This window comes from Papio anubis, chromosome 7, assembly GCF_008728515.1.
Source record: "Papio anubis isolate 15944 chromosome 7, Panubis1.0, whole genome shotgun sequence".
In the NCBI taxonomy this organism is placed as follows: Eukaryota; Metazoa; Chordata; class Mammalia; order Primates; family Cercopithecidae; genus Papio; species Papio anubis.
In genome coordinates, this window is record NC_044982.1 from 54,428,712 (window position 1) to 54,443,175 (window position 14,464).

Below are 14,464 nucleotides of genomic sequence, written 5' to 3' on the forward strand. Positions count from 1 at the left end.
TAAATTAGAAAGGGAAAGATTGCTGTACTAGATTTCTCAATGAGAGATTTAAACAAAACTACTGGGGAGAATGGTCTTTACCTTTAAATGTCTGGGTCAGCCCTGTGTTGGGTGTAGGCATCTGATCTGTAAAAGCAATCGTTCGTGAAATAATCTACCAGGCTACGGAGTCCCATTCAGATTCTGGAACCATTTAGGAAAAAGATGTATCTCTGGGTATATTTTTCCTAGAAGACATACCAAATGAGAGTAAGAAAGGATCAGAGAAAGCAAACTGGCAGGTACCAAGTTGCTTGTTTTCTTTAGAATTTTATGATTTTCCCTATCACCCCAGTCAAGTAATGTCAAAGGATGATTTACTTGGTGCCAAGTACTGTTCTAAGCACCTTACATGAATTAACTCATTTAATCCCCACAGCGACCTCTACCCAATGGTGGGGTAGGGGTGGGGTTGTTATCCCATTTTACAGATAATGAGACTGAGGTATAGAAATGAAGTAGTTTGCCTGGTCATAGTAAGTGGTGAGCTGGGACTCAAGGGCGCTGGCTCCAGTATGCATACCCTTACCCCTCATGGCTCTGATATTCCACACTGGCCTCATGACTGCCTCATAATTTAGACCAAACTTTAAAAGAGGCAATGTGTGTCTTTTAAACCCTTTGTGTTTGAACCCTACTTCATCCACCCACAGCAGTACTGTTCGTTCTACCTGAATAGGAGGAAAAAAAAAGACAACAAAAAAGAAACACCAACAGACAAGTTTTTTTCTTTCCCCTCTTGGTGCATAGCAGTATCTTCCTAAGAACTGCTCACTTTTTCCGGAGGGAGCTATCATCTGGTTGGAATTCATGGGAAACAGCACAGCTGTCCACACCTGATGTGGCTGTGGCACGATTTCCCAGGGCAAGGCTGCAGAACTGGGGTGTCTTTCCCAGTGAGTAATTGAAGCCTCTGTCCCTCGTTGACTTCCCAACCAGCAGTGCCACCCCCCACCAATTGTTTGAGCTTTAAGTTTTAAGTGTGAGCTAGCCGGTTTTTTTTTCTCGTCGTTTTGTGGGGTCATAAAACAGGATCCAAAAATCCTTCCTGTCCTTCCACTTCAATGGTCGTTTTGGCAAGTTGAGGAGGCTCTGGGCAGAGGGCCGTGCAGTGAAGCTGAACGGACTGTTCCTTTAAGGAAAACCGCTCTTCCCCTTGATTAAATGAGTAAATTAGTTCCAGATCCTCTGCTGGAGAGTCAAGCAGTTTAAGAGGGTGAAATAGAAAATGTCTTAAGACGGATGCTGCTGTTCTTTACTTACTATAATAGGAGAAAAGCTCACAAGTCATAGAGAAGGAGTCGTGAAATGGTTTTAGAAATGTATTTTAAAAAAGTTTTGGGAAGCCAAGTTCAGCGAATGGGGCCCAGTGCTCAGAAGAGCGCCATGCTTGGTTTAATGCTTTACTTTGAACCACGGGCTCCACATTTTCATTCTGCACTGGGGATTGCAAATTACGGAACTAATCCTGTAAGTGACATACGTTTTAAATCAGTATTGAGTAATTAGGGACACTTTCTTCTCAATTTTAGGTAGGGTAATATAGCCCATCCAAGTTTGCAAGTCAACTTTTGAGCTGACTTTTTGTTTTTGTTTTTTTCTTGTAATGCCTAACAGGGTGGTAAGCTCTTGATGTCCATGTGAACTCACTAATCTTTGCTGGAATGTGCCATGGTGAAATTTTGATGCTGGAAAGTACTGAATAAGAAGGCTAAGCATTAGTATTTATAAATTAAAACATGTTGACGATTACTTCCTGCTTTGGTGGGGTATGCCAGGCATTTTGTACAGAATCTGCCTAAAATGGAAAAACAATGATGGGGGAGAATCATATTCTTGTCTTACATTGGGTCCTCATGGATGAGGACATGACCTTGTCCTCAGTTATAACCTGTTGAGGGACTGACTCAGGAACCTGGTCTAGGCTCAAGTTAACTTGGCAACCACAACCCCAGCGTAGTGCCTCCTTCCTGTCAGCCAAGAGATCCAGAGGAACAGACTTCCAAGGATGTCTGCATGCTTCAGGGAGCTAGGCTTATGCTTACATAGTTCATCAGGTTTAAAAAGTGCTAGAATTTTTTGTTGGTCCTTTGTTTTGGTAAAGATTCTGTTACTCCGGCCAACAACATTATGGTGAACTGAGGATAAAACCCATAGCCCTCCTTATTTTCAGCCAATAATACGGGAATCAATAATATGGGAATATTCCACTCCAAGAATGCACTGTGGTGTTTCTTATAAAGTGGGTTGGAAAGGGTTTGCCAGAAAACAAGGTTGTCTCAGCCAAGGCATCGCAGCTCACAGCAGGCTATGAGAGGGCACTTGGAAGAGCCATAGCATGGGCAGTAGGGCAGGCACTGGGAAGAATGCCAGACACTCTGAAGGACTGGGAGTGAGTCCAGTCTAAGAGGTTGGCTGCAGCAGTCAGCACTTGGGATCTAGACTAGGAGTCACTTTGGGCAAGTCTCCCCCGATAGCAGTAGGGTTGTGGTTGCCGAGTTGAGAGCATAGACCAGGTTCCTGAGTCAGCATCTGTTACAACGGAGAACATCAGGGTCATGTCCTCACTGAAGGCTCAGTATAAGACAAGAACCTGATTCTCTCCTGTTGTTGTTTCTCCATTTTAATAGAAGATTCTGTACAAAGCAGGGGGGGGGACATGGGTCAGACAGAGTGAAATGATAGAGAATCCAGGAGGAGGTGGTAAAACGGGTGATACTGCCAGAGTCTGCCTACAGATGCCATGATGCTGGTGTCTGGGGGTAGTGAGAACTGGCAAGCAGCACGGGACTCAGAGGATGCTAAGCTGGCTATCAAGACCAGGGCCTCAGGCACAGAAGTATGAGGCAGAAGCCTGAGTTATTACAACTTAGATGGAGCCCCCTTCGTAGCAGAGATGGCTCAATGTAGAACCTGACAGGCTTAGCCGGGGCTCTGGAAATTTTTTGAGTCTAAGATTAGAGTTAATTCTAGGGACTGAGATTGAGCTAGAACCTCAAATAATGATGAACAGTGGCCCCACTGAGAAGGCAGAAGGAATGCAGTCAGTAGAGACTGGGTAGACCTGCCGACGGGGAACTGGCTTTCAAATATATCCTGTTGGGTTTTCTTAATTTTCTTTAGCAGGACTGGCAAATGGACATATTCTTATTTCCATTTGACATGGCAGAATTGGAAGTACACAGAAGTGCTCGAGTTGATAGATTCATTCTACCTGAGCATCTGACACTCCTTCCAATGCCTCTATGCCATTGGTAGACGAGATAACTTCATGAAGTTCCTTCAGCAAGGGTTGCAGCAAAGCAGTGGAAAGCATGGGCTATGGAGCAAGATTGCTAGGCTTTGATTCCAGCTCCATCCACCTCTTCTGACGGTGTTACTCTGGGCAGGTTATTTGGCCTCTCTGTGATGCAGAAGTGGAGATAATATTTTCCTCACCATGTAGTTAGGAGGATGTAATCAGGCATTCTTCTGTCTGTTTAGAACAGTGCCTCACTCATAAATGCTCAATGAGCGTTGACTATTATGTAGAAATAAATATATCTTTTTAAGACATGGTCTTGTTCTGTCACCTAGGCTGGAGTGCAGTGGCACAATCATGGCTCACTGCAAGCTTAAGCTCCTGGGCTCAAGTCATCCTCCTGCCTCACCCTCTGGAGTAGCTGAGACTGCAAGCATGGGCCACCATGCTCGGCTAATTTTCTTTCTTTTTTTAGTAGAGATAAGGTCTTGGCGTATTGCCCAGGCTGGTCTTGAACTCCTGGCCTCAAACGATCCTCCTACCTCAGCCTCCCAAAGTTCTGGGATTACAGGCATGAGCCACCATGCTCAGCCAAAATAGACTTCTCTAGGGAAGGTTTCAGTTGTTAAGTAATCGCTACCTAGTGAGTAGATGGATCCTTGGTAAGGCTACTCCTGAAGAGTAAATACTGGGTAAGTCATTCCCGTTTAGTCTTAGGAATCTTTAAACAGCAAGATTTTTTTAATTAATTGGATTTGCCCATAAAAATTGGGAATTTTAGTAAGAGATCGAGAGATTTAGAACCAGGAAGTTGGAGTCTGAGTCCTTGCTGTGCCACTTCCTGACTTTCTGAGCTTGGGCAATTTTTCCCATGTCTCAATTTCCTTATCTGTGAAAATGACCCATAATGGGGATAACAGCTCACCACACATAATTATCCCAAGAATCACAGGAAATAATAGAGCAAAAGCACTTTTAAAACAGATGTGTTGGGCATTTTTATTCCCTGGATGCAAACCTACTGAAAGCAAGTAAAGGTACTAGTTGTCTGTAGGGTAGGCAATAGGAAGCCATGCTGGAGTTTAAAACTGAAGTGCAGAAAATCCCTAGCTTCGGATATGGATAATTGAGTAAGGTCTCCAGGTGTGTCACAAAACAGACATGCAGTCAGTTCCGAGGACTCTTCTATCTCTATCTGTGACATTCTCTTACCAATCGCCAGATTGTACTTTTATGTCCCCTCTACTCAAGCAGAGGATTCAGACCTCACTCCGGTGAATCCTTGCTATGATGGGAGCCACATGTGTGACACAACAGCACGGTGCCATCCGGGGACAGGTGTAGATTACACCTGTGAGTGTGCCTCTGGGTACCAGGGAGATGGACGGAACTGTGTGGGTAAGAGCTATGTTCTCGTGTCTCCTTCTTGTAGCCCTTGTTCTTCCTCTGCCCTCCCAGCATTATATCTGTAGAAGACAAGTATCTGTCACCTTTACAACCTCCATTGCCAATGATTTTAGCAGCTGTTAATCTGAATATAGTTATTTAAAAATTAAAGCATAGCTGTTTAGGTTTGAAAAGATGGTTTGGAGTGGAGTGGATTTTGCACTGGGGCTGTGAAAAGAAAACATCTGTTGCAATTCCTGGATGTTTTGAGTTAAGTTTTGTAATGTTGAGCCTGTAATAAGTAGTTCTTAGACTTACTAAAAATCTCATTTTCTGGTTTTCTTTAAATTTTAGACAGACATTGTGTTTCTTATATCCCCAAAGGGCAACAGTAGAAATTTTTTGATATTAAAAAAAAAATTGTTGGTTTTCTTCCAAGTATCCATTATTTTTAAAACAGTTAAAGAAGTCTTAGAATATTCACTTAAAAATGTATCTTCCTGTGGTGTTTACTTGAATGGCATGAATTTTTTACTATTTCTGGTTATCTGCAACACGCATTCATATCTGATTTTTAAGAATTCTACATCTGCCAACCATTTGTCCCATTGAAGCATCATACTGGTCAGAAAACCTTGAGTTTTTAGACCCTCCACTTCCGGGACCCTTGAATTAAGCAGAATTTTTCTGTTCTCATTTCTTCTTAGATGAAAATGAATGTGCAACTGGCTTTCATCGCTGTGGCCCCAACTCCGTGTGTATCAACTTGCCTGGAACCTACAGGTGTGAGTGCCGGAGTGGTTATGAGTTTGCAGATGACCGGCATACTTGCATCTGTGAGTTCCAAAATCATTTTCTTGTGTGGCCAAAATGGTGCTCTTTAATCTTGCCCTTTATCAATGTTTTGACTTCTGCTATTCAGAGGCTCTGCTATATGGTTTTCTTTAGAAGACAGTTTACATTAAAATAACCCAAAGCTGGCTGGACGTAGTGGCTCACGCCTGTAATACCAGCACTTTGGAAGGCTGAGGCAGGTGGATCGCTTGAGTTCAGAAGTTCAAGACCACCCTGGGCAGCATGGCAGAACCCCATCTCTACAAACAATACAGAACATTAGCCAGGTGTGGTGGCACAAGCTTGTAGTCCCAGCTACTCAGGAGGCTGAGACAGGAGGATTGCTTGAGCGCAGGAGGCAGAGGTTGCAGTGAACTGAGAGCATGCCAGTACACTCCACCCTAGGTAATAGAGTGAGACTGTCTCAACAAACAAAACAAAATCTCTCAAAGCTATTGCTCAGTTTCAGCCCTGTTTATTTTCACTGTTTTTCCCTAAATTGATATTTTTGGTGTTGAGTTATTGAAGGATGTCCACCTCAGTTGAGATTTCTGGCCCAATCATGTAATAAGATGATGAACCTCTAGTAAACACCTCCAGCTCTTTAGATAGAGCCTAAAGTATTTTTCAAATTAGAAGAGATGGATTCATCATTCACTGATGCATGTCCTACTTGACTGGCTAAAGAGCTCCTTCTGTAACCAAATTACCCCTTCTATATTTCCAAAAAATACTACAGACCTAAGAATGGATCAAAAGAACGATCCTAATTCATCCCATTGATAAAGCTGGATGAGAGCAGAGAAAATGCACTCTTTAGCCAGGCATGGTGGCTCACGCCTGTAATCCCAGCACTTTGGGAGGCTGAGGTGGGCGGATCATGAGGTCAGGAGTTCGAGACCAGCCTGACCAACATGGTGAAACCCTATCTCTATTAAAAATAGAAAAATTAGCTGGGCGTGGTGGCTTGCACCTGTAATCCCAGCTACTCACGAGGCTGGGGCAGGAGAATCACTTGAACCCTGCAGCTGGAGGTTACAGTGAGCCGAGATCGCACCACTGTACTCCAGTCTGGGTGACACAGTGAGACTCCATCTAAAAAAAAAAAAAAAAAAAAAAAGAAAAGAAAATGCACTTTAATTCACTGGGATAAGGAGGGGTAGAAGTGATAAGAGAAACCGTGTGTGTGTGTGTGTGTGTGTGTGTAGCAATTGCTCTGGAGTGTTATAAACTTTAATTGAGGACTGCTTAGGTGATGGGTTTTTGTGCTTAATATTTTAACCACAAATTCATACCAGTACTTGAACTTTAATAGCATACGAACCCTCTAGGAATCTTGTTAAAATCCCAGATTCTGAATCACTGCCCCTGGAGTAGGGTCTGAGAACCTGCATTCCCTGGTCTGTTGCTTGTTGGTCTGTGGATCATGCCATGAGGAGCAAGGCTCACCCTTTGCAGGCCTAAACTCTTGGACGCCCTTGCCTTCTTCTCTTTTCAGTGATCACCCCACCTCCCAACCCCTGTGAGGATGGCAGTCATACCTGTGCTCCTGCTGGACAGGCCCGGTGTGTCCACCACGGAGGCAGCGCATTCAGCTGTGCCTGCCTGCCTGGTTATGCTGGCGACGGGCACCAGTGCACTGGTGAGTAACTGCGGGTCAGCTTCAGTGAGTGGAAAGTCGCCTTGGATGCACATCCCCACATAGATGGAGATCTCCCAGAAAAGACAAAGGACTTCCTTGGATTCTAACAGCCTTGTGGCTGCCAAAATAGCGAGGAAAAAGGCGTCCTTTGAATTAGAAAGGGGAGCCAAGGGTGATTTCCTGTGGACTAGATGGACGAGCATATATGGCTTCCTTGGCGGAGACATTCCTGTAGCACTCAGGAGCTTCTAACGTTGGTTCCTTGGAGCCAGTGCAGACTGGAGGAATTTAGGGAAAGTTGCATACCTTCCTGTTAGGCAGTCTCCACCTTTCAATCTCTTTGGTTAATGGCTTAATTCAACACTTATGATTGTGCCATTCTCCTGCTTTAAGTGATATTTTAATCTATCTCTAAACACATATATAATTTCTAATTTTTCTCTTGCAAAAGACAGAAGAACTCCACACATATAAAAAGACACACATATCGAAACTTTTCTCCCAGAAATCTATCTTTAAGACTTAATGCAGTATTTTATAAAAGCACCAAATCATTTGCAAGGCAAGCCATTGCAATTTAACTTGGAAAGAACGTGTGAGGTTGTTATTTAAAGGCTAGACGTAACTCTGAGTATAAAATGTCCATGAAACTAGGATTAGGAGTACTTTAAAATAGAAATCATTCAATAAATCTACTTAAATCACAAAAGGTTTTCCAAACATACCCTGTGCTATGTGATGAGATTGAAACTCGGTTTCATGTGAGTCACACACACAGGGTGTAAAACAACACACTGGGGATGAGAGAATGGTGGGAGAAGTGTTTGGAATGGGAACGGGCCTGCTGGGGAACATGAACCTTAAAAGGCAGGCTTTCCCCTGCTCCTGGTGTTGCTGTCTGCATCTGCTGCCATCCACCAAGGCCCACTGAGCTGATGTGCTAAGAACAGCTTTGCAATTCCTGGGAGCTTTATACCAGATCCAAATAGCACGGGCCTCCTTCCTCCTCACCAGATGTTTGATTCTCATCCTTCTGCCATTCCTTTTTCCCTTTGGTTTCAGCAGGATGGGCTGAGTGGACAGCAGGCTGAGGGCATGTGTCACTGACAGAACAAAGGTCACTGTGACAGCAGCTCAGCTCTCCACTTCTCCCTGGATGGGGCAGGTGCACATGGTGGTTTCTGAGCCTCATCCTTACTCTTTCTACTTGTGCTGTACAGAAGCTCTGCTGCATGGTTTTCTTGAGCAATTTATGCTGAACTAACCCAAAGCCGTGACTCAGTTCAGCCCCCCGCCCTTTTTTTTTTTTTTCCTAAATAGATATTTTTGGTGGTAGTATTGAAAGTTGAGGCTACGGCTTGAATATTTGCCTCTCCAAAACTCATGTTGCAACTTACATTCCAACGTGGCAGTATTGAGAGGTAGGGCCTTTAAGAGGTGGTTGGATCATGAGAGCTCTGCCCCTATCAGTGGATTAATGGGTTATCATGGGAAGGGAACTAGAGGCTTGATAAGAAGAGAGACCTGCCTAAAATAACATGTTAGCACACTCAGCCCCCTCACTATGTGATGTCCTGCACCACCTCAGGCCTCTGCTGAGAGTCCCCACCAGCAGGAAGGCTGCCACCAGATTTCGCCCCTTGACCTTAGACTTCTCAGCCTCTAGAACTATAAGAAATAAATTCCTTTCCTTTAGCAATTACTCAGTTTCAGATATTCTGTTATAAACAACAGGAAATTGACTAATGCAGATGGTAACCCTCAGTTGGGATTCCTGTGTGTCTTGGTATTAGGCCCAGTCATGTAAGAAGACTATGGACCTCTTGAATAAACACCCCTAGCTCTAGATAAAGAGTATTTCCCAATTAGAATGAGGTAGATTTGTAATTCACAGATGTTTGTCCCACTTAACCAGCCAGGAGCTCCATCTGTCATAGATATACTGGTGAGAAAACATTGAGTATATCTGTAATAGATATACTCTTTACAGATACCCTCTACAGGTATGGAGTTCAGGGTGAGATGCCAAAGCCTGACAGTGGGAATGATGCTTTTCCTTCTTGTGGAACACATCATTTGGTTTGGTTTAACCCTAGTACCAGCTCTAAGAAATGTGAATCCATTGAGAAAAATCTTGTCTGTAGAATTTCTTATTTAAACATCTGGCTGCTCAGATCAGCAGAGATGGTGCTTTTAAAATATTTAATTCCTTAGTGTTCTGGTTTAAAGCAAAGAAGTTGAAATTAATTTCAGCCTAGATATGATGAGTGTTAATCAGAATATTAATTTAGATGCTGCATGCTTTGATCACTTCTAAAATGATTCTTCTCTCCCTCCTTTTTTCCTTTATTTGTCCTGCAAGACTTTGGTTACCTTCTGGGGTCATGTTAGGGCTCTGAAATTGGCTACTTTTTCATATTGGGAATTTAAGTATTGTCTTTTATTTGCCCTCTCTATTTTTGCCATTTTCAATTGTCCCTATTTTATTTCTGGCTCTTTGCTTTTAGGATTTTATTTAGGCTCTCTGCTTTAGGTTATCTATTGCTGTGTAATAAATTACCCTAAAGTGTAGCAGCTTCAAACAATAGACATTTAGTATCAGTTGTCCAGGGACCTGGGAATGGCCCAGCTGGGTCCTGTGCTTTAGGATCTCTCACAAGGCCACAGTCAAAGTGTCTGGTGGGTCTGTGGTCTCATCTGCAGGCTTAACTGGGGAAAGATCCACTCATGGTTATAGGCAGGATTCGGTTCTTTGAGGACCATTGGATTGAAAGCCTTGGTTCCTTACTGGTTGTTGGTTGCCTTCAGTTTTTTCTCACTTGGGCCTCTCTAACATGACAGCTTACTTTATTAATGCCAGAGAAAGTCTGCTAGCAAGATGGAAGTCATAATCACAAAAATGACATCCCTTCAATGTTGCTTTATTGATTAAAAGCAAGTTACTAAAAGGGCAGGGATTACACAAGACCATGAATCCCACTAGGTAGGGATTGCTGGGGGCCATCTTAGAGGCTGCCTACCACAGCCACTTACCATGTGGCTGCCTTCTAAACTTCCAGATTGTGGAGTAGTAGAGAATGAATGGTCATTTCCCTAAAGACCCGTGCATAAATCAGGCTAGGCTAATCATGAAAGGAACTTGAAGAATAAATATAGAAATATAGGTGTATGTGTGCATATTTAAAGGCATTCCATAGTACACATGTGTCTCAGTGACAAAGAATAGAGGCTGTATTTTGTGGGAGCTAGGCATTGTTAAAGCACATGTGCTCTTTTACTCCATCAAACTAACAATAAGGGGGTGTGGGAGTTTTTCTCCAGCCACAGTTCGTTAAAAACCCGGCTCCCTGGAGAGGCTGCACTTGGATTTGGGTTCTCAAGTCTGGTCTGAGTCACTAGCCAGGAGGCTTTTATCCAAGTAGAGTTAAATCCTCTGCAGCTTCCCTCAATCTGGAGTGATTTCAAACTTGTGTTGGTGTGAGCTGGATATTTCTCAGACATGTTTGTCCTTTTGGATTGTTGTGACTTGGCCAGGTGCAAAAGCAGATTGTCTTGAGTTGGGACCTTCCCAGGAGGAGCAAGTGTGAGTGGAGGAAGCTGGGTTACAGATGGCCCATTACCCAGAGTCATCATTACTCAGGAGGAGCCTAAGGGTAGATACTGACATTATTCTTTCTCGGGTTTCCTGGTGTTTTTCTTTTTCTTTTCTTTTGTTTGTTTGTTTGTTTGTTTGTTTGTTTGTTTTGAGGCAGGGTCTTACTTTATCACCCAGGCTGGGGGGCAATGGTGTGATTACAGCTCACTGCAGCCTCAACCTTCCAGGCTCAAGTGATCCTCCCACCTCAGCCCCCCAAGTAGCTGGGACTACAGGTGCATACCACCATGCCCAGCTAATTTTGGTATCTCTTGTAGAGAGGGGGTTTCATCATGTTGCCCAGGCTGGTCTCAAACTCCTGAGCTCAATCGATCTACTCCCCTCAGCCTCCCAAAGTGCTGGGATTACAGGCGTGAGCCACCACACCTGGCCTAGCTTCTCTCTTTTTTGATAACAAAAGCATTATCTCCATTATGTGCCTGGCCAGGTTTCCTGTTCCAAGAAGGTAGGTAGATGTTGGGTATGGTATGGTAAAATCAGTGTGGTTACAGGAGGAGGCAAGGATGAAACTTGAAAGGAAGTAGTTTATTACACTCACAGGTCTGGAGTGGGTTCACCACATGCCACGCAGGGGTGCAATCAGCAGGGTGCCCAACTGAACAGATTATGGAGTAGAAAGAGTGGGACCTGTGGGCTGAAGCCTTTATTGGGATCTGGGGTGGGTTTGAGGTTAATTGATGCCAGGAAATTTCACTGGGCTCAAAGGCAAGTGGGTGGTGGTGAAGGGGCGGGAGCCTGGGGGAACTCGAGGCCAGTGGTTAGGTTTATCATCAAGCAGTTCCTAGTGGTTTTGCTCAGTATTGGGGCAGTGAGAAGGATGTTGAAGCATGCACAAAAGCATGAACTCAAAGGATTTTTAACACATCTTCCAAACAGTTTCTTTACCAGCTTAATAGACGATAGAGTGGAGGATTGCACTGAGATTAAGCTACCTTTCATTACCTGAGTGAGAAAGGGGGCTCTACTACTTCTTGAATGTTTTTGTTTTTATAGCAGTCCCTACAGATCTCTGCTAGTAATGACTAAGCATAAGCAGTGGCCTCCTTCTCCAATGGTGCAATAAAGTTCCTCCCTTGCCAGGGGGCTGAAAGTCTTTCCGTGTTTTCTCTGTTGATATCTGAAGTCGTGTGCATGCATGCTCAGGGCCTGGAGGGACTAGCTGGACTCTCGTCTCTATCATGGTGTGAGAGGCCCTCCAAGGAGGAGTCAGGACTGCAATTCAGGGAGTCTCGATCTTTGGGGCAGGAATGTCTCACTTGTGATATCTTCAGTCTCTTTGGGGACTTTCTCCTCCTTGTTGGTCATTTCTAATAGCTTCTATCTACCTAAAACTTTAGTATCTTTGATGATGCCAACAGTATCTTTGGGGAGGAAGGCTGGTTTTTCAGATTTAGTCAGAATTCTTAGGCTGAAGGTTCTAAGCACATCAGTGATTTATTTGGTAGCTCTGGGGAATCCCCTCTCTCTTTAGTTCAAAAATAACAATAAGAAACTGCTCCATGGGCTCCAGAAATAGGCCCTGTGTCTCAGGAATTCCTGCTTCCTGTCATTTCTTGGGGTTCCTGTTACCATTAGAAGTCCTTTTAGCATGTGTATTGTGAATAGCTTTAATTTCCTGCATTTGGCTGGATGTTAATTTTTACAGCTTTAGTTTTACAGCCTCTTCCAGGTCCAAGGTGTTGGATGGTCAGGTCATCGGTTTTGCCCAGCTAGGCATTTGAGTTGCCCTGTTGAAGAGACAGAGCCAAGCTCAAGGATAATTATGACAACATTGGTTGATTTTTGGGCAACTGAGGAGCCAACCAGAACACTTGGTTTGTTTCTACCCTTGCAGATGAATTAATATCTGCTTTCTTGCCTTTGTAGGTGAAATGATGGTATCCAGGGAGGCCAACCACTCACCTGGGTAAAGATTCTGTGGGTTGCATTGAGTATTCAGAACTTTTTGGGGAAGGACTCCAAGGAACTGATATATGCTGACTAAACTCCCCAGAGACAGAAGATAAGCAGAATGCTTACTTTCTAATTATAACATAAAAGATTCCTCTCCAGTGAACAGAATACCTTATGCTTAATGCCCAGTGTGTGTACTTAGTGGTACTCGAGAAAGAACATGAGTTACTAGAGGATAAGCCAGTGACAGCGTGGTCTGGACAAAGGGTGGTGCAGGTAACCCTAGAAGAAGTTCCATGTGGGTCATGGGAGGCTGGGTGAGGAGCTAGCCCTGTTCCCAACCCACTCACATCAAATCTAGGGCTTCAAATCTCTGTCTTCCCAGGCTGATGTGTCTCTACCGTGGGCTGCACCATACTGATGCAACACACGCTCATTTTCTAGGTTTTACACTGATCACACCATCCCACATTTTTTTTTTCTATTCACACATTTTAAAGAAACTTTTGGTTATTACGATGGATGGAACCACTGCTTTGTTTTATTTTCAGCCAAGCCTTAATTGGACCTACACCCTTTGTTTATCCTCCTTTTACTCTGAAAGACTTCCTGTCTCTTAAGATAGCTTATCTCATCCCTTTAACCATTCAATTCTCAGAGCTGCTTTTTTTCTGCTGGGGATGGGGGTGGGGGGGTGACTTTGTCACATCGACATTGTTGGCATATGCGGATTTCATTAAATAAAAGGAATGTAAGTTGGTTTTTGTTTGAAGTGTCAGGATTTTGTAGTTTTGAGAAATATGATGGTGAAAATTAATCCTCGTGGTGCCATGTGGAGAGTGTAGGGGCCTGAATTGTTTGTACTGATATGCCCAGCAAAATTAGATTTCCATTTTCTAAGTATTATTTTAAAACCCTAGATAATATTCTTTTCTTATTTCTTCTAAAAGTGGAAAGTAAAGAAAATACCTGGCTAATGGGGGTGTGGTTCTAGATAGTAAGATTCTGATTAGGCAAGATGGAATGTGCTTCTTAGCTGAAAAATATCTGGGGCCTCATCTGGCTCCTTTGCATCTAGAGACGAATGTTAGTTACATGGAGATGGTGCCAACAACCAAAGGAAAAAAAAACATTGTTGGATATATTTGTCTTTGTTGCAGCATTGCTGAAAGGAAGTTAATGACTTGTAGTCTAAAGGTTAGTTCAAAGGTAATTAACTTCCTTGAATTCACTGTCAATGAAACATGCTGTAGGATATATATATTTTTTTTTTTCTGTGAGTGACTACCCATTTGATTTCTACACTGAACATGTTTAGTCTGATGTGTTAACTCACATGTTCCTTGATTTTTTTTCCCCTTCTATTAAGCCTACCTTGAGGTGTCAGCATTTTTCTGCTCATGCTCAAAGGTCTTCTGAAGCTGACACCTCACTGGATGATGATCCACATGTCCAAAGCCCATGCAGTCGCACAGATTGTGTGAGTGAAGTCTTAGTGTTCTTTGCTTCTCTCTTCTGTTTCTGACCTCTGCAGATAGAGACGAATGCTCAGAAAACAGATGTCACCCCGCAGCTACCTGCTACAATACTCCTGGTTCCTTCTCCTGCCGTTGTCAACCCGGATATTATGGGGATGGATTTCAGTGCATACCTGGTAAGTTTTAGAGGGCCAGATTAGGCACATGAATCTCTTAGCTCCTTCAAGGGTCTTTTTCTATGACAGCCCACTCTTGATTTAGCCTGATCTGAAGCCTTGCTGGATTTTCCAGGCTGT

General features: G+C 43.5%; 1 protein-coding gene across 4 annotated transcripts in view; it reads left to right on the forward strand.

Moving 5' to 3' along the window:
• NID2 (nidogen 2) overlaps positions 1–14,464 on the forward strand; it is a 63,621-nt gene that overhangs the window by 33,810 nt on the left and 15,347 nt on the right. For 3 of the 4 annotated variants that reach the window (XM_009211538.4, XM_003901792.5, XM_009211540.4), the window contains 4 exons: positions 4,535–4,678; positions 5,374–5,502; positions 6,999–7,142; positions 14,225–14,344. In XM_009211538.4, the coding sequence (XP_009209802.1) occupies positions 4,535–4,678; positions 5,374–5,502; positions 6,999–7,142; positions 14,225–14,344 (537 nt within the window). The remainder of the gene's footprint in view (positions 1–4,534; positions 4,679–5,373; positions 5,503–6,998; positions 7,143–14,224; positions 14,345–14,464) is intronic. The other variant, XM_009211539.4, reaches the window with a different exon arrangement.